The 27,902-nt window shown below is 41.1% G+C and overlaps 1 protein-coding gene across 1 annotated transcript; it reads right to left on the reverse strand.

Annotated features, from left to right (window-relative positions):
• Window positions 1–1,554: 1,554 nt before the first annotated feature.
• On the reverse strand, window positions 1,555–8,035 carry LOC135211705 (myosin heavy chain, cardiac muscle isoform-like). The gene is made up of 2 exons (XM_064244955.1): window positions 7,979–8,035; window positions 1,555–2,766 (listed from the first exon to the last, which is right to left on the reverse strand). Exons 1-2 carry the CDS (start codon window positions 8,033–8,035, stop codon window positions 1,555–1,557), a joined length of 1,269 nt encoding a protein of 422 aa, XP_064101025.1.
• Window positions 8,036–27,902: the final 19,867 nt, after the last annotated feature.

A 27,902-nucleotide genomic window follows, 5' to 3' on the forward strand; every position in this document is an offset into this window, starting at 1 on the left:
ATGGAAAACAGGAGATTTCTTGAGAGTCCAAAATCCAGCCATTTCTCTGCTCACTGTTGATGAAATTCAAATTCCATTCACTCCTTCGCTACAAACAGGAAGCTTCCAATCTCCAGATTGTACAACGTTGGAATGCAGCGACTCCTGACAGTGTCCCTCTGCCACACTGGGATCAAATATTTTGCATATGTAATAGGCATTGAACTTACGGGTTTTTACGCCACGCCAGAGGTTGCCACTGTAGTATAAGCAAGTATTTGATCCATTATGCATTCCATAACCCATAATTTGCATATATAAAAGGCATTGAACTTACGGGATTTTATGCCGCGCCAGAGGTTGCCACTGTAGTATATGCAAAAAATGGGATTCAATTTGCAATGCATAACCCAATTCACATATGAAGTAGTCGGCATGAAACTTACGGGTTCTTACACCGCGCCAGTGGTTGCCTTCCACCCATATGTGATTGGGCATTGATACCCCTGAGGGTATCGTGTGGCAAGAGGAGGGGCGCTCGACGGGGCCCAGCAGCCGCTGTTGTCTCTCCATCGTGCAGAGATGCTTCCACAACTTTATTCAGGAGTGAATTCCATCACAAAACTGAGCAGCTTCTATTTGATCCAGTATGCATTGCATAACCCATATTTTGCATATGTAAAAGGCATTGAACTTACGGGTTTTTACACCGCGCCAGAGGTTGCCACTGTGTTTTATGCAAAACATGGAATTCAATGCATAACCCAATTCATACATGAAGTAGTAGGCATGAAACTTACTACCCATAAGTGATTGGGTATCGTGTGGCAGGAACAGAGGGACTCGATGCACCTAGCAGCCGATGCAGCCTCTCCATCGCACAGAGATGCTTCCACAACTTTATCCAGGAGTGAATTCCATCACAAAATTGAGCAGCCTCTCCCCAACTTCAGAGAGGTCCTGTCTTCTTTCCTCTGCTCATGACCCATCCTTCATCCTAAAAGTGCAGAGGCCTTAAGTGACAGCATTGATCTTGTAGAGGTTTTTGATCATTGCAGCATCTCGCTCCAGTCTTTGGAGGTTTGCTGCAGATTTCAGCCTCAGCTTTTGATGTAATTCGTCTCGTCCTCCTGAGAGCTGGTCCTCCTGCCTCCTAACAGCTATTGGCTCTCGTCCTCCTGAGAGCTGGTCCTCCTACATCCTAACAGCTGGTCCTCCTACCTCCTGACAGCTGTTGGCTCTCGTCCTTCTGAGAGCTGGTCCTCCTGCCTCCGAACAGTTATTTGCTTTCATCCTCCTGAGAGCTGGTCCTCCTGCTTCCTAATAGCTGCTGGCTCTCGTCCTCCTGAAAGCTGATCTTCTGGCTTTTGAACAGCCGTTGACTCTAGCCAGTGAGAGCTCCTCAGTCTGACGAGTTTGGGGAGACTCGCCATCCATTAACTTCCACTTCATCGGCGTCTCTTGCATTTCTCATCATTTGTAATTTCTCCTTCAGGAGCAACTGATGCCTGTCTGAAGCCTCTAAGAACTTATCTAGGCAATCTTCCACATCCTCACAATGATTTGTGTAGTCCTTCACAAACCATTCCTTAAAAAATAGGCCACGTCTTTCATATAATCTGCATTCTCGGTTTCTAGTTTTTTAATGTGGAGGGCTATCGCATCCTTTTCATTCCTTATTTGATTGGAGACTGTCAATTCTTCGGTAAGCTGTCTCCTAAGAATCGGAATTTCCTCTGAAAAGGACCTGATCTCTTTCTCCTTCTCCATTCTGTTCTCGTCCATTTTTCTTTTGAGGTCTTTGACTTCTTCTTCCAGGACCTTGTTACATTCTTCAAACTTTATAAAAAGTCCCTTTTTTCGACTGAGGTCCTTCAAGATGACCTTTAGCTCCGAGTTCTCCTTCCTGACCGTGTGGGCAGTTCTTTCCCATTCCTGGAAATCGGCCTCACGCTGTCGTCTCTCCTCTTCCATCTCCAGGACCTTCTTCCTCAAACGTTGGATTTGATCAGCTTGTTTGTTTATGATCCGCTGCAGTTCAGCGGCATCAGAAGGCTCCTGTTCTTTCTTTTCATCAGACATTTCGTTCAGTCTCATAACCTCCTCGGTTAATCTCTTAACCTGTCCTTCCAGTAGGCTTTCCCGCCTTCTGTTTTCCAGTAAGACTGATTTTAACTTGCCATTCTCTTCTGAAAGGCTTTTCATCTCTGCCCTCATGTTGTCTTTCTCTGTCTCAATTTCTTTGATTTCCTCTTGAAAGTCTTTTGTATCTTCTGCCAACTCATTTATTTGGACACTTTTTTCAATCGATAGCTGATCATTATCATTATCGTCCCTCTTATCTGTATCTTTCTCATCAAAATCTCCTACTTCTTCATTCGATTTGTTAATTTGCCATTCCATCTCATTTTTGACTTTCAATTCGTGAGTCAAATTCAGATGGTCCATTCGTTTCTTCTTTCCTTGAACCTCCTCGCTCATCTCTGGTTTAAAGTTTTCCAGGTCAGATTCAGCATTATATATGAGGCCTTGTAATTCAGAAACCTCTTTGTCAACTAACTGTAAGAAATGGTGGCCTTCCTTTTGTTTTTCCTCATCCTTTGTTTTCTCATTACTTGGGCCACCTTCATTGTGCTTTGTCTGCTCGTCCTCTTTTTCTCCTGGTAAATTCTCCTGCAAATGGTTTATTTTCTCTTCTGCCACAAGAATTTCCAACAAAGAAGGACTAACAATATAATCCAAAGATCCCAAAGTCTCTCTGCAGTGAGGTGGGCCATCACGACGTTGCTAACTCATTCAACAATATGGTTCAACATGTTTGCGGATTACTCGTAAATGGATGTTTCCTTATGGGTAGTTTAAGAAAAAGCCTTGAGCTGTGACTTCAGCTTCTGAAGACTTCTTTGGCTCCTGAAGATTTCTCTGGCTTATGAAGACTTCTTCGGCTCCAGTGATCCAGTGTCTCCTTCTTCGGCTCCTGAAGATTTCTCTGGCTTATGAAGACCTCTTTGGCTCCTGTGATCCAGAGTGCCTCCTTCGGTGTTATGCGATAGACTCAAACAAGTGAAGACTTCTTCGGCTCCAGTGATCCAGAAGTATCCTTCGCTGTTATGCGATAGACGCGCACACGCACACGCACACACACACACACACACACACACACACACGTTCGCACTCGCCCTTGTACTGTGACTAAATACTAACTCGAAGAAATTTTTCGTCGAAATAAAAAATTTCTTTAAAAATTACATCAAAGAAACTTTACGTTGAAATAAAGAATTTCTTTAAAAACTGGGTGAGAACGAAGGTTTGAAGTTCGTAGTTCTTCATTTAGGCAAAAGAATCAGGAATTTCAGCTAAAAAAAGAACTATTTCTGTCACATACATCGGCCTAAACTCTCATAAACTCTTTCGTTATTAAAGGTAGCCACTAACCCTCAGTTTTACTTACGCAGTTATGCCTTCACAGTCAGCCTGTGTAGGCATAACCGAACCCACTAATGTTCAGTTATACCTGTGCAGGCAAAACTGAACGTTCGTGGGTTTAGTTTTGCCTGTGCAGGTATAACTGAACGTTAGTTGAATTAGGCTTATGATAAATTAGTTGGAAAATTACAAATATATATATATATATATATATATATAATATATATATATATATATATATAAATATGTATATACATACTACGATACAATACATACATACATCATACATACATACATAGACATACATACATACATACTATATATATATATATATATATATATATATATATATATATATATATATATACACATATTGCATCTTGCATCTTGCATATTCTAGTAAATAATCTGTAGCCAAGTAAGTGTACATACAATGTTCATCTCTAGTGTACATAACTTTTTCAGTTTATACAATGAAAATTTAACTATTGGAAATATTATCATAAACTTTTATTTCATATACGGAAAATAACACTGAAATTATATTTAAACAATAGTACTAAACCACACACACACAAACACCCATATACTATATGTGTGTGTGTGTGGTTTAGTATTATAGTTTAAATCGCATTGTTATTTCCCGTGCATAAACCTCCTGTTTGCTATACTATATGCTGCTAGACTATGCAAGATGTTTTGTATGCAACATACTTACTTTTTACCTTTGTAAATTTATGTTGCATAACTTGAATTGCCTTTCATGTCTGGGATTATATTGTAGCGCGTAAGCGATGTGTCCAGCAACCTCTCGTACAATGATTTTGGTTGTCTCAAACAAGTGGGTTTTTAAACATTTTTATAAGAGGGGAGACCATATACATATACAATATACATTATACTATACATATACATACATATACATACATATACTATCTATACATATACATATACATCTACATATACATATTTATATATATATATATATATATTATATATATATATATATATATATAACTATTGCATATCGGTCTGCTTGTCCATTCTCGGGTAACTGAAAGTTCTTTGCAGCGTCCTTGCGGCCCCTAACTGCAACCCCTTTCGTTTCTTAAACTGTACCTCCTTTCATATTCTCTTTCATCCATCTTCCTGTTCACCCTCTCCTAACAATTGATCCATAGTGCAACTGCTTTGAGGTTTTCGTCCTGTTACACCTTTCAGTCCTTTTTTATACCGTCAGTTTCAGCGCTGAATGACCTCATTAGTCCCAGTGCTTGGCCCTTGGCCGGAATTCTATATTCAGTGAATTTCATTTTTGCAATTTTGTTACTTTTTCTTTGTGTAAGATATTTGCTGAGTCAAAATGATGGATAGTCAGGGAGATGAATAAGGCTGAGGAAATGCTATCAGGATATATATATATATATACATACGACCACTCGCGACCACTCGTACTTACAACCTTACTTCAGACAGTTGACCATTGAGTTACTTGGCACTGCGCCATCTCATGAGAACTCTCATCACTCAGGCAGCATCAGTTTGAGTTACCCTGCCTATCTGCAGCATCATTTGGTATTAACTGTACTGTAGACTGAATTGCAAACCAATTTACGTAAGAATCGACTTCTGACATACATGCAAGAACCTAACCCCATTGTAACTCAATGCCTGATTGTACGTAATATATACTATTACATAAATGATTAAAATGTACTAGTAGAAGTACATTATGATAAAAAGATCGAAATAATGATTATACATTATATTACAGTACTAAGTAGGCACTTTTATATAGCAAAGGTTTGATAGTATACCCTACCCAGTATGTTGGCCACTTTCTAAGGTTCGACTTACATCCAATCTGACTTACAACCAGTGGGTCGGAACCAAACTTGGTTGTAAGTGGGATAGTACCTGTATATATATATATATATATATATATATATATATATATATATATATATATATATATATATATATATATGAGGTACTTTAGATCATAAATTGAAACAACTCGTCTCCTTCCCTGCCCTCCTAGGTGCGACCTTCCAAAGTCGGGTAACTACCAGTTACGCTGTCTCTCTATTCAGGTTAAAAGAGACTTTATCGTCACTGCCTCCCTCCCGCCCACATGTGATCGATTTCGGGTCGTCTGATGGCGAGGCTATGTGAGTACACGCTTATGTACTATACACATATATACACATGTATATATATATATATAATTATATATATATATATATATATATATGTACGTATATACATGTTTATATGTATATGTAATAATATATATATATATATATAATCTGTATGGGGGTGTTAGTATGTGGTTAGTGTAGTATGTATGTATGTATGTATGTATGTATGTATGTATGTATGTATGTAGGTATGTATGTATGTATGTATGTTGTATGTATGTATGTAGTATGTATGTACGTATGTATGTATGATGTATATGTATGTATGTTATGAATATGTATGTATGATGTAGTATGTATGTATGTATATATATATAGATATATATATAATATATATATATATATATGTACATATATACATGTAATATGTTCTGTAATTAATTAATATATATCTAGATATATATTTATATTCTATATATTTATGTATGTATTTATGTTGTCTGGTATGTTGTATGTATGTATGTATGTATGTATGGTAATGTATGTATGTATGTATTATGTATGTATGTTGTATTAATGTATGTATGTATGTATGTATATATATCTATATATATTATTATATATATATATAATATATATATATATATACTCATTTATATGTAACCAGCAATTTTTCTTTTCTTAACAATGCTTTTTCATGATTTATAAAAGGACCTCTGTATTTCTATACTAATTCCCAAATAATACTTTGGAAACTTGGCGAAACACTCGAGGATCTGTAAAATCCTCGAGGACGCTCGTAATCCCTTTAATCCCTTTAATCCCCAGAGAGACGCATCCTGTTCGCTTTTGCGAAAAGATTCCTTAACTTCTAAAAACTCTCTGCAGAGGAGAAATGTTCACTTAGCTCTCATATAAAAGTTGTGTGGTTTCCGTGCGAACATAAGAATTAGTGTGACTTATAAAAGTTATATGTGGTTTCTTTGGAACGTGAGAATTAATGTGACTTATACTCATAAAAGTTATGTGATGTCCGTGGAACACTAGATTTCATGTGACATACTTATTAAAGTTATGTGATATCCTTGGAACATGATAATTAATGTGACATACTTATAAAATTTATGTGATTTCCTTGGAACATGATAATTAATATGACATACTTTTAAAAGTTATGATTTGCTTGGAACATGACAGTTAATGTGACTTTTAAAAGTTATATGATTTCCGTGGAACATTAGATTTAATGTGACTTATACTTTCAAAAGTTATGTGATTTGCTTGGAACACTAGATTTTATGTGACATACTTATAAAAGTTAAGTGATTTCTGTGGAACATGACAATTAATGTGACTTATACTTATAAAAGTTATGTGATTTCATTGGAACATGACAATTAATGTGACATAAAAATTATGTGATTTCCGGGAAACATGATAAATACTGTGACTTATATTACTTATAAACGTTCTGTGATTTCCTTGGACCACGACAATTAATGTGACTTATACTTCCTGTGAAATGTATGTGATTTGCTTGGAACCTTATTTAATGTGACCTATACTTACGCGTGATGCATAACGCAGGCAAATAACGCAGTTGTGGAATCTTTGAGTCAAACTCATTCCAGTTTTCTGCTGGCAACTCCTGAATATCATGTGTATCGGTTTTGCTTTGTTTAACTTCATATTTATTCATTTATCCCATTTTTTATGGTACATCGTTATCTCTGCCGGTTGATATCAATTCAAGCTACAATGTCCTTTTTTTTAATATCTAAATTCACTTTACCTCCCAAATGATATATATATTCCTGTGGAGCCCATAACGGCTTCCAGCTGTAGATTTAAAGACAGAAAGATAGTTGCTATTAAGAAAGATAGTTTCCATTAAGGCTATGGCAGAATGAATAATTAAATGACCCTGTGTATGTATAACGTAGCCATCTATAAAATTATATACGTATCTTTAGAAAGTATATATATATATATATATATATATATATATATATATATATATATATATATATATATAGTATATGTATAGTATATCTATATGATATATATATATATATATATATATATATATATTTACACAGTTGCAGTTCTTCGTTGGACGTGTGGATTTCGCGCTCGGCTTCCAATCCGGTGGTCTGAAGTTCGATTCTCGGCTCGGCCAACGCGGAACCAGAGAAATTTATTTCTGGTGATAGAAATTCATTTCTCGATATGCCATTCTTTTCTTGAATTAACATAGAGACACTGAACTACTTTTGAATACATCAAAAGGCCAGTGGAAAAAAAAATAAATAAACAGAACGATGAACATTTTCAGAAATCTAACAACGAAGTCTCCCAAAACCGTAGGAAATCCTTTGTAGGAACCTATTGGTCGGCCAGAGTAATCCTAGTAGGACCCAATCTTCCCTTACCTTGCTCAGCAGCTGAGGAAAAGGAATCTCTGGTGATCCCTTAGCAAATCCTAGCATCCTAGAGGTTATTTTAACCAATTCTGGAGGTTGTTTCAAACACTCATAGATGTTTTTACAACCAATCCTAGATGTTGTTAAAACCAATCCCAGAGGTTATTTTGACCAATCCCAGAGGTTATTTATATCAAACCTGTATGTTATTTCAACCAATCCCAGAGGTTATTGCTACCAATCCTAGATGTTTTTACAACCAATCCTAGATGTTACAGCAACCAATACCAAAGGTTATTTCAACCAACCCTAGAACTTCCAAACCTAGAGGTTATTTAAACCAGTCTTAGAGGTTATTCCAACCAATTCTAAAGATTACTTCAACCAGCAAAGAGGTTATTTCAACCAATTCTTAAGTTATTTCAATCAGTCCTGGAGGTTATTTAAACCAATCTTAGAGGTTATTCCAACCAATTCTGAAGATTATTTCAACCAATCCCGGAGGTTATTCTAACAAATCCCAGAGGTTATTTCAACCAGTCCTAGAGGTTATTCAAACCAGTCTTAGAGGTTAATCCAACCAATTCTTAAGGTTATTTCAACCAATCGCAGAGGTGTTATTAACCAGTCATAGAAGTTATTCCACCCCTAGAGGTTTTTTTCTACCAATCTTAGAGGTCACATTAATGAATCGCAGAGGTTATTTCTACCAGTCCTAGAGATTATTCAAACCAGTCTTAGAGGTTATTCTGAGCAACTCCAAAGATAATTTCAACCAACTCTAGAGGTTAGTTGAAATAATCTTATAAAATATTATTCACTTTCACCCATGAGAAAGAAAACTTGCGTATTTACTTTCGCCTACAAGAAAGCAACCTTCCTCGTTCACTTTCACCCAAGAGAAAGCAACCTTACTATCCCTTCCAAAAAGGACCCGAGGAACAAACTCTTCCCATGTAGACCTGGCGTGGTTCAAAAAAAAAAAAAAAAAAAAAAAAAAAAAAAAAAAAAAAAGAAAAAAAAAAAAAAAAAAAAAAAAAAAAAAAAAAAAAAAAAAAGGACCCTTCTTCGTGTAGATAAAACAGAGAAGAACATTTTTTCTCTCTCTCGGTTAATGATATTGCGTCTTCATAAAATGTTCAGGCGATTGTGGGTCATCCTTTGTGTCTAGCATATAAATGATGTCGGGAGGACACACACACACACACACACACACACACACGCAGCACGCACGCACACACACACACACACACAATCAGCCGCCGGTGGAATTTTAATGCGACCCATTAACATTTAGGAAGGAGAACTTTACTGTGGGGACTATTATTTTTTTTTCTTTGTATAAGTTATGCCAAAATAAGAGAGCCTTTTGTGTGTGTGTGTGTATGTGTGTGTGTGTGTGAGAGAGAGAGAGAGAGAGAGAGAGAGAGAGAGAGAGAGAGAGAGAGAGCAGAAACCATTTTCTTTCTCGCTCTGTCTTTAAACAGAAACCATTCTCTCTCTCTCCCTCTGTGTGTGTGTGTGTGTGTGTGTGTGTGTGTGTGTGTGTGTGTGTGTGTGCGTGTGTGAGAGAGCAGAAACCATTTTCTCTAGCTCTGTCTTTAAACAGAAACCATACTCTCTCTCTCAGAACAGGAAAGAGACATGGGAAAACCCTTATCATTACCCATATTAAATGAAGGAGAAAACACGCAAACCATCATAGTGATGAATGCGCAGGGTTTAGTTACGAGTAACTCAAAAAGAAAAATAGAGTACTTAGAAGAACTAACCCAAATTTAAAAGAAAATAGATATAATGAATATAAGTGAAACCTGGTATTCCCAAGAGATTGGGAATGACGATCAAATAAAAGGGTTCCAAACTTATAGATCAGATAGAAAAAATAGGAATCAAGGGGGAACCGCGATATATGGGAAAGACAAAAAACAAGGAAAAATATATGAGAAATATAGTAACTCAGAATGTGAACTAATAGCAGTAGAATTTGAATCTGAAAAATTAATGAACATAGTAATATATAGACCCCCTAATACTAAAGAGTTTGACACAATAATAGAAAAATTAGATGATATATGTAGAAATCACAAGGACTGGACTATTCTCCTATCCGGAGACTTTAACTTTCCTTTCGTAGACTGGAAAGAACGAATAGGAGATTGTGGTTGTATTTATACATATAAAAAAAGAGAGTAATAGTTGTGCAGAAGATAAGAGGCAATTCGAAAAGCTATTAGATATGCTACTAGAATACAACATTCAACAAATAAATCACCTGCCAACAAGAAAGGAAAATACTTTAAACCTAGTATTTGTGAATGAGGTGAATTATCTTAAAGAAATAATGCGAGTATTTCAGACCATAATGTCATAGAATTAACAGTCCATTCCAAAGCAAGTGAAAACAGAGATAAGCAAGAACTGAAAAAGTCGGAAGGAATGGAAAATACAACTTCTACAGTAAAAATATAAAATGGTCAGAAATAAATGAAGAATTAAACAAAGATTGGGATACCATTTTCGTAAGTGATGGTATACAGGTAAATACGGAGATATTATATAAAATATTAGAGGAAATAGTGGATAAATATATACCAAAGAAGAAAAGTAAACATCAGTCATGCATACCAAGAGACAGAAGGATCTTGTTCCAGAAAACCAGAAAGTGGAAAAAAGGTCTTGCAAAAGAAAAAAATGCATGGAAAGTGATCGAACTAAAAAGTAAGATAGAAAACGCAGAACAAAAGATTATACAATAAAAAAATAAAAAAAGGGACTTGGAAGAAAAAACCCTAGTAAATATCAAGCAAAACCCCAAACTATTATACTCGTATGCAAAAAAGATGAATAAAAGAATAGAAATAGGCCCTCTAAGAATTGAAGGGAGATTAACGAATGATAAAAAGGAAATATGTAACATATTAGCAGAACGATATAAGGGAGAATTCAGCCCTAGAATTGACAATGAAGATAGTGATATAGAAGTAAGGGATGAAAATAGTGAATATTTAGCAGACATAGATATTAATGAAGCTGATATTGTGCAGGCTATTAATGAAATTAAAAATGGAGCTGCAGCAGGGCCTGATGATGTCCCTGCTATATTGTTAAAGAAAGTAGTTCATTCTATCGCAAAGCCTCTTGCAATATTATTAAGACAAAGTGTAGATACATGCAAGATTTATGATGAGCACAAATTAGCATATATTACCCCTACTTTCAAAAGTGGATCAAGACTAGAGGATAGTAATTATAGGCCTGTGAGTCTAACATCACATATTATGAAAGTGTATGAAAGGGTAATGAAGAAAAATATTATGAAACATTTGATAAAAAATAATTTGTTTAATATAGGACAACATGGTTTCGTACCCGGAAAAAGTACACAAACCCAACTGTTAGTCCACCGTGAGAACATATACAAAAATATGAAAAGCGGAAATGAAACAGATGTGGTTTATCTAGACTTTGCAAAAGCTTTTGACAAGGCAGATCGTAATATATTAGCGAAGAAAATTAGAAAACATAATATAGTGGATAAAGTAGGAAGATGGTTAAAAGAATTTTTACACAAAAGAAAACAGATAGTTATTGCATACGATGAGAAATCGGATGAAGCTAAGGTAATATCCGGTGTGCCACAAGGTACGGTGTTAGCTGCATTACTGTTTGTTATTATGATTGCAGACATAGCTAGACAGTAATGTTAAGGACTCGGTAGTGAGTAGTTTCGCCGATGACACAAGAATAAGTAGAGAAATTACTTGTGATGAAGATAGGAACGCGCTACAAAGAGACCTTAACAAAGTATATGATTGGGCAGAGGTAAATAGGATGGTATTTAACTCTGATAAATTTGAATCAATAAATTATAGAGACAGAGAAGGAAAGCTATATGCATATAGGGGACCTAATAATGAGACAATCACAAATAAGGAAGCAGTTAAAGACCTTGGTGTGATGAGGAATAGGAACATGTTATGCAATGATCAAATAGCAATTCTTTTGGCAAAATGTCATGCAAAAATGGGAATGTTGTTACGGCACTTCAAAACAAGAAAAGCTGAACACATGATTATGTAGTTTGATGTTCAGTTTCCAAAATCAACAGTTCGTTGGGTTCCCTTGTTTGGCCAATAATTTTAAAATCTTCGTATTTGACTGTAGCTTTACATTTAATAGTGTGCTTCCTTATATAAGATGTTTCAAGGTTAGAGAATTTACACCCAGTTCTGTAACTAACGCCCCGATGGGAATCGGCCCTGACCCTGAGAAGACGCCGGGTAGATCCCACATATTTCCCCAGATTACATCTGGGACAAGTGTATTCATAAACGACACCCGACGTCATCAAAGGGCAGAGCCGATCTTTAAACTTGAAGAGCGAGCCAATGGTCTTGGGATTCTTAGGAATAAGTTTTAGATTTACGGCTCCAAAATATCTATGCACAATCTTGGTAAAGTCTTCGAAAATTATCATTTAACAGATACGGGAAACTGGCATAAAGAGGGAGCTTGGGGACCTAATAGGCTGTTCAGAAACCCTTTTATTGAGTAGTTTATTTAAAATTCTACAAAAGATCTTAGAAGGTAAGCAATTATTAGAGAAGTACTGGAGGAGAAAAGTAATTTCGTTGTGGAAGAGAGACCAGGTAGAGGTAAGAGACAGAGCACGATAGAGTAAAGTATATATCAAGTTAAGTTTGAAATTAAGAAAACAGAAACTATAGAAGTTGGAACCGAGCCCAGTAAATGTTTTCTTTCTGAAAATTGAAGTACTAAAACTTTCATTTTCCTTGGAGACCAAAATATCTAGGAAAGCTAATTTAGAATTATGTTCTTTTTCCATTGTAAAATTAATATTAGTATGGTAATTATTAGCAAAATCTAGGAACCTGTCAGCATCGAATTCATGCTTGAACAAGATAAAAGTGTCGTTCACGTAGCGTGAGTAAAACAGAGGGCGGAAGGCCAGGGGGCACTCGTCCAAAATGCGCTCCTCCTTGGCCTCTTACAACACACCTAATTACCAACTGGCAAAATTTCTCGTCCCTCTGTTGGAACCGCTGACCACTAATCAGTATACCCTTAAAAATTCTGAACAATTTAAAGAACGTATTTTACCCCAGGACTCTGACTTATTCATGACTAGTTTTGATGTCGAGTCACTATTTACCAACGTACCTGTAAGAGAGACCATAAACATTGTTCTTGATAAACTAATCCCCGAACCTGAGTCTGTTTACTGTAGTTTTAGTTATTCGAATTTTAAACCTCTTTTAGAATTAGCCGTGCTGGACACGGCATTTGTTTTTAATGGACAGCTTTTTAAACAAATTGAGGGGATGGCCATGGGGTCTCCTATTGGTCCTACCTTTGCGAACATATTCATGTGCTCCCTGGAGGAGCGCATTTTGGACGAATGCCCCCTGGCATTATACCTTCAGACTTAAAATCATCAAACACATCTGGTACATTTGCTTATGCGAAACAGGTTTACTCTGGGAGGTTGAAAATTTTACGTTGGGTTTCATGAAAACATTACGGTAGTTATCAGATCCTTTACATTTAGGGTCTTTACAATTACGAATAGTATGTCCTTTTTTCTTACAATAACTACATTTAGGATTATTAGAACCTTTGGGATTATCATCCGAAATCTGCTGGGATTTTCCTGAAACTGGTTTTACAAAAACCTCAGCTCTTTTATTAGGAATACTCTTATGTATTAAGGAATAAGTGTCAGCCAAGGAAGCAGCCTTTAGTAAATCTTTCTCCTGCCTATCTTCAATATAGAGCATTACATTAATGGGAAGTTTCCTTTTAAATTCTTCAAGAACCATTAAATTTATCAGTTCTTCAAAAGAAGTTACTTCAGCACACTTAAGCCATTTCTTGAAAGCTCTAAGCTTGTCAGAAGCGAATTCTAGGAAAGTTTGGATATTTGATTTACATAAGTTACGAAAAGCTTGTCTATATCCTTCCTCTGTTATGGAAAATGCATCTAAGATTGCTTTCTTAAGCTGTTTATAATCATTAGTATCATCCAGATGCCTAACAACCTTAGCAGCTTTACCTGACAATTTAGGTTTAAGGAGCCATACCCACTGTTCAGCAGGCCAATTATGGTGATTAGCAGTTTCCTCAAATACCCGAAAATAATCCTCTGGATCATACTCTGTGAATAAGGGAACTAACTTTATATTTTTAGTCAGGTCAAAGGGAGATAACTCTTGTTCCGTTTGCCTAATCTGAAGATTGATTGAAGCCCTCTCTTGTTCTACCTTGACAGCTAAACTAGCTTCTAATTCTAATTTAGCTTTCTCCATTACAAACTTTTCTCTTTCTTTTTCCATTTCAAACTTAGCTCTTTCTTTTTCTCTTTCTTCCCTAGCTTGAAATTCTAACTTTCTCCATTTCAAATTTTCCTCTTTCTTCCTTCAGAGAAAATTCACTTCTCTTTTCAGCGGCTTACAAAGCTAACTCTTCCTGTCTTAAAGCTAACTGAACTTTTTCACGTTCGAACTGAGCTTTTTCACGCTCGACTACAAGACGTTCAAACTCTATCTTTTGTTCAATTGTAAGGGAAGGGGTTTCTGGAACAAGATACCGCCTAGCTTCGTCACCCAAGGTTCCAATACGCATATAGTGATCTATTATCACTTTCCTAATGTCAAACTTACGCATCCTAGAACGTACCTCAAGGTCTAAATGCCTAGCTACTTCCATTAATTCAGACTTCCTAGCATCGGTAAGGCTATGCAATTCAGAGGAAGGATCCGCCACAAACTTTTGAGTATCAAACTTCGCCATTGTGAAAATTAAATTGAAACTTCAAAAATAATATAAACACCGGAATTAGAGTTTTACAATTCTTAAATTGGAGCTAACTTTGTTAAGCATTGACCACGCATAAAACCATAAACCACGCATAAATAGTAACAGATTAAACAAATATTTATACAAAAAACATTTTAGATACGGGAAAATGAGAATGAATAAGGACGCACTGGAAGTGTTTTACTCCCGGTTCAAACCAAAATGAAGTCAAAAGGAAGTACCGTCGCTCAGCTAACAACCGTAACTTACTACACTTTGATTAGAACGATAACTTCACACACATATGTCGAGGCGTTAACAAGATTCATTACACTTTACAGAAAATGAATAACGCAAGAGACTGGTATCTAAGGACCCAGGGAAAGACTATAAGCACGTGAAAGTCACGAATGATTCGAGAAAAATTAATTTTTAACAATGGTACGACAGATTAACTTTTTAACCCACGCACTGAGTCTCAGTTAGGAGAGGAGGGGGGGGGGGGGAACCATAACAAGGTTAGCGGCAGTCGTTTACTAAAACAGAAGTGGCCACCTTGTCACCGAAAAATTTACGCACAATGGAAATAAATTCTTCAGCGGTCTAGCAAACACAAAAAGTCACCTAACTAACTATAAATCAGGATGTAAGGTTGAATAACGAATAACCAACTACATAAACAAACAAATGATTCTTAACGAGGTTGTCAATTATTACATACCCACGAAGTTTAGCAAAAATATCCCGGACAGGCCCCCATAATATTAATACAGTCGTGAAAGAGAGGGGTAACTTACCATTTTAGCAGGTGGGTTCAATGGACCATAATAATACAAAATAAAGGTATTTGAATGAGAATACGATCAAACAAGATTTAAATATAATAATGCAAAAATTATTTACAAAACATTGCAATTAGACTTAACGTCAATATAAAAGGAACACAAATGCCATAAAGGACAGGAATGACACAATAGGACAAAACAAATGACAACCACATCTCGAAAAGTAATCACACTAGAAATTAAGAATACTTGAAATAAAAGCACAATTCGTTATTGAACCCTTACAACTATATCACTTATACTTAGGTTATAGATACATCACAATAAAGTGGACTGCTTCCCGGCCGGACACCAAAGTCCTTGGTTTAGTTGCTGAGTGAAGACTAATTCAAAATTACATTTAGGGGTCGAAGAAATTTAGGATGGGCGGAGTAAGTAAGAACAAGGAGTGTGAAACAAGGCAAATAAGTTTCTGGGAAAGGACAAAGGAAAGTGGTATACAGGGGAAAACAGTCAGGCAAAATATATACAATAATTACAATAATGTGGAAGGTGTAATAAATATATATATATATTTTTTTTTATTCTGAAACGAATACATAACTAAAAGGTATGCAGGTGAAAAACACCAATAAATACAGATATATAAAAACTTGCAATATATATAAAACTAAATATAAAATCAATGCTGAATACTCACTCGTAATCCTGACTCCTCGTTCTATTCTTGTTTTCTCCCTCCTCCATTGAAGAGTCTTGCATTTTTTTCCTCTCGACACAACGAGGTATACTAGGTGCCGCCCTTCAGTGGTCCGCTGCGCCCTCCATTGTCCCTTGGGTAGGCGCACTCCAATATATGACCGCAGTGTGGTATTTGCGGTCACACTCCCCGAACTTACTGCAAAGTGCTACCTTGCAGGTGTGACAGACATACCAGGTGTCTCTTCTTCTGCCACTCATATGGCACACCCGGCACCGTTTCTGCCAGCGCCCTTCAAGGAGCTCCAGTGTGTGATCCCTTGGCTGCAGCCGACACACAGGGTCCACTATGCGACGGGAAATTGGAATCTGAGAGCAGATGGCATCATCAAGGGTGGCGGCGGCAGTAGGGACGGCATCATCAAGGGCATCGGCAGCAGGGGCGTCGGCAGCAGGGGCAGCTGCAGGAGCAGGAGGACCGAGGTTGGCCCTCCTAACATCTGCCCTTTCCTCTAGGGGCAGATCTGGAGCTCGGGGCAGGGGGGCGGTGTTGGAAGGCCACTCATCAGGATTGAAGTTTATGAGGGCATCCCGGCCACCTCGAGAAACTGCATGTGGGACAACCTCCGGGGGTCGGAATTGTACCCACAGTAGAGGATGTAGGCATCCTGGAGGGCCAGCTGAAGGATGTATTTGAGGAGCTTCTGTGTCCACCTCCTGGTTCTCCTGGCAAAGGGATAATACTGGATGAGTTGATCAAAGAGATCAACTCCTCCCATGTGCCTGTTGTAGTGCCCAATGACAGTAGGCCACTGGACACGAAACTCCTCATACGTAACTCGGCCCTGCCGACGTGTCTTCTTCCGCTGGATGATCTCTTCTTGGATGGGCTCATGACTCGTTGAAATCATGGGCACGAGTCAGACCCCCTTCCAACAGATGACGAAGACATCTCCCTTCCACCACCACTCTGTCTCTCCTCTTGCCAGATGTTGCGGCTGGCTAGCGAACCTCTTGAGGACATTCGGGGCCCCATGCACCAACCGAAGGGTACCACTGACGTGCACAGCAGCTTCATACAGTTCCTGGGCCAGGGATACCAAGTTATAATAATTATCCATAAACAAGTGGTATCCCTGGTTACGGAAACGATCCACAAGACCAAAGACAATGTCACGCAGCGTGGAGAAGACCCCGGAATACACCGAGAAGTCCACAACGGATCCAGTGTTGGATTCCGTAATAAAAAATAATTTTACACCATATTTCTTTGGCTTCTTGGGGTTGTACACTTATACTGAGACGTCCTTTGTAAGGCATCATCCCCTCATCCAAAGAAAGATTCTTGGCTGGAACCACGAGAAACTGGCACCGTTCACGAATGTAGTCCAACACTGGGCGGACTAAGATGAGGCGGTCAGGGTTATTCCGGGGTATGGCCCTTCGGTTGAAGGTGTTGCAATACCTGTCCAACGCCAGGAAACTATCACAGGCCATAATGCCAGGCATATTGGGTGAACTTGAAAAAAAATGCTGCCTCCAATATTGCCTGACGTTGGCAGCAGGCATCATTCCAAAAAAAATGTGGAGCCCCAGAAAATGCGCCATGTCTGTGAGGTTGCAGCCCTGCCAGCAATGCGACAACGTCGTCCGCAGTTCGTCACGGCAGTACCGAGCATAATCTGTTGTCTCTGCAACCAGGTATTCCAGCAATTCCCGCATCAAGAAGAGCTGAATGAACCCCAGTGCAGTGAGAGGAACAGGTACAGTCAGTCCAGGTGCTGCCGTGAATGGGTGCAAGTTAGGTGGGGTGGGGTCCTCCAACCACCCCTCATCACTTTCGGATGAACGGCCTTCACCTAGGCTGCCGCGACGTTGTGACCTTCTACGGGACGGTGTGCGCGCATTCCCCCCCCCCCCCCCCCCCCCCCCACTGGCCCATCTCCCTCGCTTTCACCATCGCTCTTTGTCTTGTCCCCAACAGCAAAACTTGGTGCCTCCTCCTCCTCCTCAGACTCTCCCTCATATGCACTAAAACCACTAAATTCGAGCTCACTTTCAGCCTGTGGCTCCCGTGCAGACATTGGGGACAAATATTCGTCATCACTGACATAGGGCGTGATGTCCTCGTCACTAGATGACAAACTGCCATCAAAATGAGGACTTTCGAGCTGCTCTTGATCGAGCTCCAACAAGTATTCGTCTATGTCCTTTCGTTGAAGGCTTCCCAAATGTTTACGAATGCCCCTCAGGACACCCTGATGCTTCCTAGGGGTCGTAAAAGGCACAGGATGTGGTCCTTGGATACTTTCGGCCACACGAGGCCGAACAACACATCGTTGGAAGGCTGGGTCACCTTGGGTGCTTGGTCCCTCTCCAGCATCCAAGTCTAAAACTCGCCTCACACTATCACTACCGACAGGCAATACGCGCCTTTCACGCTCCTGGCGACATTGGGCATCTCTGTGAACGTCCTCTTACGTCACAAATACTCTAACACTCACAAAAGTTGTGCAAAATACGAATGCGGCAAGAGATCGCTCTCCGACGACACGTCGCTGATGCTTGCTGGTGTGAGAAGAAAGCAATTCGCGCATGCGCGCCTGGGTAACACTTGTAAACAAATTTTAAAAACTTTTTGTAGTCGACGTATCGTATGTTCGATAAGCATCCGACACAATTTTAGCCGACGTATAATACGTTCAATAGGCGTTTAAGGGTTAATATTTATTTGAATTTAATAATTAATATGCAAACCCACTTTTTGTGATAGCCACCTTTCTACTTTGTGTTAAGGGTCGGTGGCAAAGGTATGCCAACATCTTTATTAGTACATATTTTCGCCCTTTAACGTTAGGACGAGACATGTATTCATCCGAAATTTACGCTTACACTTTGGAAATTACCAAGGGGAACTTCGAAGGTTTGTCCTTTGTTTTTTCTGGTAATTCCTCTTCTCCTTCATCCTTTCCCTAGCTATCGGACGGAGGTAGAAGAGAGGCCATGTGGTGTTAGTGTTTGGGGGATCTCTTATTTCGGAGGGCCCTGCCCTTGGATGCAAGAGGAGTATCCTTATTACTTTAAATCATATTTTCTTTTCTTTTACAGGCTAACAGTGGTGATAGTGATTACAGCAGTAGATGGTTGGATATCTCTTCGTATTGGTTATCCTAACCTTGGAATTGTACCTGTGACTCGTAGCATGCTGTGATATTGGTCCTCAAGTGTGTGTACTGATCCCCAACTGGAATTCATATTCATTACCAATGCTATCCTGGAGTTACGTCACTGGACAAAGCCTTCACTGCTGCCCTGTGATTCTTAACTCTATTCCTGTTGGTAAATATACCTCATCCTGTAGAAGTCTTGCAGAACTTGGGGAAGTCGAAGAGGAAGAGAGCTCGTCAAGTGTCGTCATCTTCCTCTTTGGAATTATATTTTTCATCAGCCTCCACCCCTTCAACTTCTAAGGCTCCCTGCCGAAGAAGGAGAAGGTAGTCTCCTCAGCTAAGAAGTCTCGTCACAGGACTACTAAGGGTCTGCCTCCTCAAACTGAGGCAGTTGGGTCTTCCACTGGCTCTCCTGTTCTTTCGGGAACAGGAAATGTCATGCTGTCCCCAGGTCCTAGCGTGTCAGGAACCTTAGAGAAGCAACTTCGTTTCGCTGCTGCTGCTAGTCCTAGAGGTTCTGCCCCTAAGACTAGTTCCGAGTTGGGCGCCTCGTTCGTGAGTCTCCGAGTGCACGTAAATCTTCAGATTTAAGTGCATCCAGAGTTGGTGACACTGAGTCTGCTCACCGTCATGACTCCGGCACATAGTGGAAGAAAAGAGCAAGTCGCTCGGGTGACTTGCGCCTTGCTGGTGATCGCTCTCATGGTGATTGGTTGGTTCCCAGAGTTGATGTGATGGTGCCATGGGACCATGCACACAGAGGCCGGTAGGGGCTCCCCCATTCGGTCCTCTTGAGAGGTTTCAGCCTTGATGAGGACTTGGACGCGTTGGAGGACGGTATCAGCTCTCTCCAGTCAGGTGCATGCTCAGCCCCACCCAGACGACAGCCATGTTCGTGTGACCGATTGGTCTCGGTGGCGGCAAACGTTTCGCCAGTCGTATTAGAGTTTCATAACCCGCCTCGGGAAAGCGTTTTCTCCAGACAATAATGCTTTCCTAAACTCATGGAGCTGCCATCACCACAAGTTGATGGCTGCCCGTGACTTGCTTTTCCTGCTAGTTTTGCTAGCAAGGTGAGTGAATGCGTCCAATCTTCCTTGGGGCCCTACCGGACGTACATCCATGTCGTTGAGGAAGGATCTTATGTCAAAACTGGAGTCTATGTCTCCATGGCAATTCGCAGTCCCCTATGGGTTCTTGTGTTTTCGGAGCCTCAATTGTATATGCTATTGAACTGTACTCTCATTCCAGTCTTAAATGCTCACATTTAGGACTGGTTTTTATGCTCGTTCCTCCTTGATTTCTACGGGAGTTGAGGAGGGGCCCTACCCCGATGATCGTTTGATGATATTCGGGTGTCTTGCTGAACGCTTGAAATTCTTTGGAATTTCTAGCACGCTCCGAGTGTTTTGGTCTTCTACGATCTGCAAACACTTAGGCGAAATGACAATTCCTGATCTGATAATTGTTACTATGATAACTGGGCATCTTGCTGAATGCTCAAATTCCTTGGAATTTCTGGCATTCTCAGTGTTATGGTTTTTCTGTAATTTCCAAACACTCGGGTGAGACCAGACATTATTACGAAAATCGGGAGTCTCGCTAAGCCATTAAATTCCTTGGAATTTCTAACATTCGCATGGGAATTCTTATGAATTCTAATGCTCGCCAAGCGATCACTATTACGATTGCTTGGGTGGTGAGACGAGTCTTTACGAGTACAGTTGAGTCCGCTCCTCAGTCTGGTTTGGAGTTATGTAGAGCTTGGAACTGCATACAACACCTGGGTGAATGGTCAAGTAACCTCCTTGTGTATTGGACCTTAGGGTTCGAACACGTAGGACAGCAGCCACAGAATCCCTCTTGTTCTTCTTCTCGGAGCTTCAGCCTCGAAGGAGAACAGTTAATTGGGAAGAGTGATATTTCTTCTTTTACGATTACCACTCATAATTATGTAGTGGTGATCTTCTGCTTGGCTCGACAAGACAGTTCAATCTGAGTGCTCGGCTCTAATGAATGAACTCTGCTCATGATCAGTGCAGTTCTTTGCCATGACAGCACCCTCCTTTCCCATGTTGCAGCAAGTTTTCAAGGGGTCATCGTCTTTTGTCTTCGTCATCTGACACCTCCTAATCTCCCTCTTCAAAGGTTTCCACATCCTAAGAAGAGGAAGGTATTCTCCACCCCTTAAGAAGTCTCGCTTCGAGACTTCTAAGGGTCTGCACCCTTTCCATGGAGAGGAAGTAATTGGCTGTCTCTTCGGCTCACCTGCTCCTTCCGGAGCGGGAACCTGGATGCTATCCACAAATATGGTGTCTTGGGAGCCCCAGGAGTTTGAACCCAGGTTCGTTCTCCTGTCTCTGGTTCCAAGGGCGGTGCACATGGAACCAGGGCTGCGTCGGGTAAACTCGTGCACAACCCCCAAGGGGGGTCGTACATCCACAGTCAGTGATAGGTAATCTTCTCTCCATCATGATGGTGATGCAGAACGAGAGAAGGGACCGAGCGGCATTGGTGGCTCGGCCCCACCTGTGAAAGCCAGGAATGGCTATTCTTCAGGTGCCAAGATTGATGTTGTTGTCCCTTGGTACAAGGCGTCTGAAGGAGATAGGAGGAGGTCCTCTGTGTAGTCCTCTTCATGAGGTTCGATCACAGAGAAGATAGATATGTGGCAAGTAGTTGCCAGCTTTTACTGCATTTAACTCCAGTCATCTTTTGCTCACGTTTGCACAAATGAAACGGTTGTAGGAATGGATGCTTCGTTTAACAGAGTAAGAACATCGCAAGTTCAGGGAAGAGCGGGCAAGGGCAAGCACAGTCAATCCTCCTCTCTGTTTTTCCCTCTACTTCCTGGTTATATCAGAATGAACAAGGAAATAAGAGGAATTCTGTGGAGTCTACTCCTCGGAATTTGAACCTGAAAGACTATTTTTGGTTCAATCTCGGGATCTTACCGAACATACGTCAATCCGTTCAGGATGGATAGCACCAAGAGGTTTGAACGCCTCTCCAGTGCTACTGTTCTGGGAGCAACCAGTTTGGCTTGAACTAGTAGTTTTTGGTATCCTGTTATCACCGTAGAAGTCTCCCTTTAGGAAAACTCCACCTTCGCTCTCTTCATTTGCATTATCACCGAACAAGAGGGTTTTCTTCCCTCTCATTTTGGTTAAAATGCAGCTGCTCGAGTGTATCTTTTTTGGCCTCAATGTTTCTAGCCAAACACATTCCTTCATGGAATGCTCTACCAGGCAATGCAGGATGACAAGTTGAGTGAGCAGTGTATGGCTCTGCCTCAGTACTGCTTGGTCTCCGAGATTCTCTTTGGTTTGGTGTTGTTTCTCCTCTGTCGAGGATTGACTGCCAATTCAAATCTCTGCCCGGCAGTCACAAACTTAGGTCTCTGGTTGGCTGGAATTCATGCCCAATCTCTCCTGCACCACATTTGCAGTTGCGAGAATTTTCAGACAGAGTTATATTTCAATAGTCTTCTGCTTCATTGCACCTGCCCCATCAGCCACTGTGATGACGCAGAATGATATTCTTCAGACAATTTGAGTTTGTCTTCTAATATACATTTCCTAATTCGTAATGTGTTCAATTATTCTTTGTTCACTCCAAATTGTAAATGAATAACAGAAGACTTTGCCCATTCCCCGCCCGACTAGCTCTGCTTCCAAAATAAATAGAAACTTCCTCCCTAATTCAACCCATGAGAAGCGATTCTTCAAGCAGTAAAATCCTTGTTTTCATTACTGAAAGACTCTCTGCTTTCATTACAAACTCCGACTTTCTCGCCGAGCAGCAATGAAATTGGGGATTAGCTTTTCCAGTCCTCTATAAAACAACAGGGATTAAAGCCGTCTTCACTGGTTGGTGTCATTGACAGGACTTTTTCTATGATCAGAATCTTGAGAGTTTACTTCTCTCGATTCAACTGTGAAGATAGGTCCACATTCACCTTAGTCATTCACTAGTAATATATTATTGTTTCTCCTTGGTTGAGATTCAACTACTGATGAGAAACTTGTGTCTTCCCATCACAGGGACCTCGGTCTCTAGAAGGCAATTGACTATCATCTGATGTGCGCATGCCTTGCGAGAAACATCATCTCATCTCTCAACATCGTTGGCGAACAACATAGACGATTTGTATGGTTATTCTCAGCATAACCCTTCAAAAGGCGGGTGTCATGTTGTGACTACGTCTCGGATGGGTGACAGCGCAGTCAATTGGCATATATTGATAAGTCCGAGTCCTTCATGATCTGCGCTGTTGACTTTGTATTGGTTGATCCAGATAAGTCATTACTTTGTCCTGTTGGTGTGTTGCTGTACCCATGAAGGATTGACATCCTTCATTGAGTGTCAGTGTCTTTATCTGCTGTAGACTGCCATTGCAGTTGTGTCCAAAGACACAACTTTCTCTGAGTCTTATGAGATCACGAGAGACTTCTCTGCAGTTGGATAGTCCAGTGGAAGGGTACATTTCATCACTCTGAAGAATATGTCGGACTGGAAGATAGATGAGGTCTAATTGCGACCATATTTATATCTTTCTTCCTTCGGGTCTGCCCACAGGTCCTTGGAACCTCCTTTCCTTGGACTGGTGGTAGATGCTTGCAAGTTGTGTTTGCTTACCCGGCTCCTTCAAGAGGACAAGTTGCATCTCGCTTATTGTGTGCGGTTCTAGAGGTAAGAAGGATGCGAGAGTGACTGCCCTCTCCACCTTCCCCGCCTTGTCCTTCTACTCCTCCTCTTCCTTTGGGTTGAGGATAGGACTTGAACTTACCTTGGCTGGTCGGGTGATTGATGCGGTAAGCTTACACATCAAGCTTCCTTTCTATTTTTCTTATCAGAATCATAAAAGGAATCCCGCTCCTTCCTCTAGCAAGGGGAGGAAGGAGACTGGCAATAATGCAAAACCTACCCAGAACTTCACATGAATGCTTCCGACTCTAAAATATTCTTCCCAGCCCTTTTTCGGATGAGTTACTATTCCTCACTCATTTCGAAAAGGCCCAGAAGTCTGACCCTTCATCATGCAGCTCCTATACTCAGATCAAGTTGTCAGAGGCAGGGCAATCCTCCTCGCTCTTACGACCAAGAGGAACAGCCCAGGTGTGCAGAATCCAGTCAGTTCTAGAGGCTCACTCACATTCCTCCCACCAATCTGCAAGTCTTCCTTATGTAAAAGACTGAGGGTTTGTATATAGTGTAGGAACAAATCACAATTTTTGAAAGTAAATTGTATTTTTCCTGAGGTCCTTTACATTTATGCCCACCTTATGCCACCCCTTAATATGAACATGGGCCAAAAGGCAAAGTGGAGTGTTTACATCCAGGCAGGTGGGCCTACCCACCTACCAGACGGTAATTACAACCTAACCACCTTGTTCAAGAATTTAACGCCATAATTCCAGCTACGCTGAAAGTAATTCCTTATGTAAAGGACCCCAGGTTTGTATAGTAAGGAAAAATACAATTTACTTTCAAAAATTGTGATATTTCTAGCACTACAGTTCTGGGAGAGGGTGAAGGTATGGAGGAGTTATGGGAGTTACATTTGACAACATTCTAGAGAGAGAGAGAGGGTGTAATTGGTGGATGGATGGTTAACGACTGAACTGGCTGTTGGTGAGTTCTGGGTTGTCTGCTGGTGCAGTTGGTGTTAGTTGTTAGAGTTCTGTGTTTTGGAGTCAGTCTTGGGTTAGAGGCTGTGATAGTCAGTAGTGTTGGCAGCAGTCTATTGAAGATATTGAAAGTCAGTTAAGTTGTGTTATTCATTTGTTGTTTAGTTATTGTTAATTTGATGTTGTTTGCTTTGAAGTTGTTGTGCCTGTGCTGTTAGGTTTGTTGTGGTTGTGACTTCCTGTTGGGTTGTATATGAGTTACTATGGTTGGAGGTTGTTGTTGTTGGGAGCTGTTGTGGTTTCTTGGTGTGGCTGTGAGCTGTTGAGGGTTGTTGGTGAGCTGTTGTGATTCCTTGGTGTTGTTAGTGGGTGTGTGTGTGTTGCCTTTTTGTGTTGTTGTTTTTGTGTTAGTGGTTGTTTGTGCAGTGGTCTTTTTTTGTGGTTATGTTCTTTGTTTGTTTTTGTGTTGTTGAGTTGTGGGGTTGTGGTCCTTGTGTTGTGGGGTTGTTGTCCTTAGGAGTTGTGTTGTTGGGTTGTGGTCTTTGGTTGTTGTGGGGTTGTGTTGGGTGAGTACATGTGTTTGTGTGTGTGTTTTTTTTTTTTTTTTTTTGTTCTTTATGTAGGTAGGTCAATTGTCCTGCGTGTATTCCGTAGTGTAAAGAGAAAAGTGTGACTGTAGGTGATTTTGGTAGCTGGATTGGTTAAGTTTATGTGGGGGGGATTTTGCCCGCTTATTTTTAAGCTTATGATCTTACCACAAAGGGGCACTCAGTAGTGCTGATGTCAGACAACACTACAGTAGTAGCATATGTAAACAAACAAGGTGGTCTGGTATCTCAACAGTTACACCTTATGGCTGTTCAACTTCATCAGTGGGCTGTAGAGACCTTGATAGAAAAGGAATGTAATAGCAGACAAGTATCTGATTCTGGGAACAGAGTGGTCCTTGCATCAGGAAATTGCAGACAGAATGTTTATCTTGTGGGATAGGCCAATCATAGACCTGTTCTCAGCAAGATACAAGAAGAAGTTGGAGATATATTGTTCAGTAGTCCCAGCCACAGAAGCAGTAGCAGAAGATGCTTTACAACATCCGTAGGACAATCTGGACATACAGTGCGGTCCCAAATTATGCGCGTTCGAACTTCGAATTGTGCGATTCCCCTTTTATGCAGTCGCTAGTTCTCAAAAATAGATTTTCTGAATCTGCAAAGCCGTTCAAATTCTGCGAATCACGCGCCACAAAACGTATCAAATCTATTGTCTTTTCAAGTATTTTAGATGTGGGAGGTTTGCTGGTGTGAGGACCAGAGATTAAGACAGGTAGCTGGGTACTGATGATTTATTTACAGACAAACTGGGTTGACATATACAGGTGCGGACGGATATGTAGTGCAGTCTCACACCACAAACAGAAGTGACTCTGAGACAGTAAATTTGTGTTTTCCTACAGACATACATTTAGATATAATTAGGCGTACAAATAATGGAATTGCATGTGTTATACATCGGCGGAAAGGCCGCGGAACGCTCTATCAGACGGAAGTAAGAACAACACGACTTGATGATTGGTTACAATGAAAATAGGGAAAAAGCGTTGTCCTTACAAATACTCCGCCCCAAGACAATGATTATGGAGTAATTATTGGATGACAATCTTGAGGCAGGGGGCGACCCTGTGTCCTTGTGACACTTGTTGTGGGGCGTCCTCGAGTATAGTCCTTTGATTTTGCTGATTGACAGGATGCCTCCCCTGGCGGTAGCCTGGGGGGTTCTACTGTATGCCTGGTGACCAAGACTGCGAGAGAGAAAGCTGCATTGTGTGTGGTGGTGGAGTGGGACAGGCCGTGGGGATCCCAGGGTGCGGCAGCGGCGTAGGTTGGGCTGAGGAAGTCCCCAGCGCGGCAGCGGCGTCCCGCGGGCAGAGCGGAACCACAGGTGAGCAGCGGCGTCAGCAGGTCGAGGAAACCCACAGGTAGCGGCATCAGCAGGCAGGGGAGGCCCACAGGCGTGGCAGCGGTGTCGGTGGGCCGAGGAGGACTACAGGTGGCGGCGTTTGAAAAGGTGAGCAGGTCCACAGGCGTGGCATCGACGTCAGGAAGGCCGAGCAAGCCCCAGGAATAACGGTGTCGTCGAGGGTTTGAAGAGGCCCACAGGCAGCGACGTCAGGGGGCCGAGCAGGCCCACGTGTGCGGCAGCGACGTCGGGTAGGTAAAGCAGGTCCCTCGGTGTAGCAACGGCATCGGCAGGCAGGGGAGGCCCACAGGCAGCGACATCGGGTGGGTAAAACACGTCCCTGGGTATAGCAGCAGCGTCGGCAGGCAGGGGAGGCCCACAGGCAGCGATGTCGGGTGGGTTGCGCACATCCCTGGGTGTAGCAGCGGCGCCGGCAGGCAGGGGATTTCGTCTGGGGACTCGCAGGTGCGGCAAAGGCGCCAGGGGAAGCACCGAGGAGGCCCGCAGGTTCGGTGGGTCGAGAAGATATCTGGCGTCCCCCGGGTAAGGCAAAGGAGGCCGCAACATCGGGTGGATGTTTCTGAACTGCCGCCTGAATTTTGTGTTGGCTGATCAGCACCCAGCTTCCCGTCCTCGAAATAAACGCCAAAACACGCTGGGAAGCAGTGCCGTGATTAGTTTGTTAATGGCGATGGTGTCGTCCTCGCAGTGGAGTTTTCAGAGACCTAAACTGTGGCGCCGTATTGAGCCCGTTAAAGGTTTTCTGAAGGTGAGCGGCCGTAATTAGTCCGTTAAAGGCTGGGCCTAAACCGCTGTGTCACCAACTCCGGGAGGTCACCAGTTGTGAGGACCAGAGATTAAGACAGGTAGCTGG

The sequence above is a fragment of the Macrobrachium nipponense genome, chromosome 19, assembly GCF_015104395.2.
Source record: "Macrobrachium nipponense isolate FS-2020 chromosome 19, ASM1510439v2, whole genome shotgun sequence".
Classification (NCBI taxonomy): Eukaryota; Metazoa; Arthropoda; class Malacostraca; order Decapoda; family Palaemonidae; genus Macrobrachium; species Macrobrachium nipponense.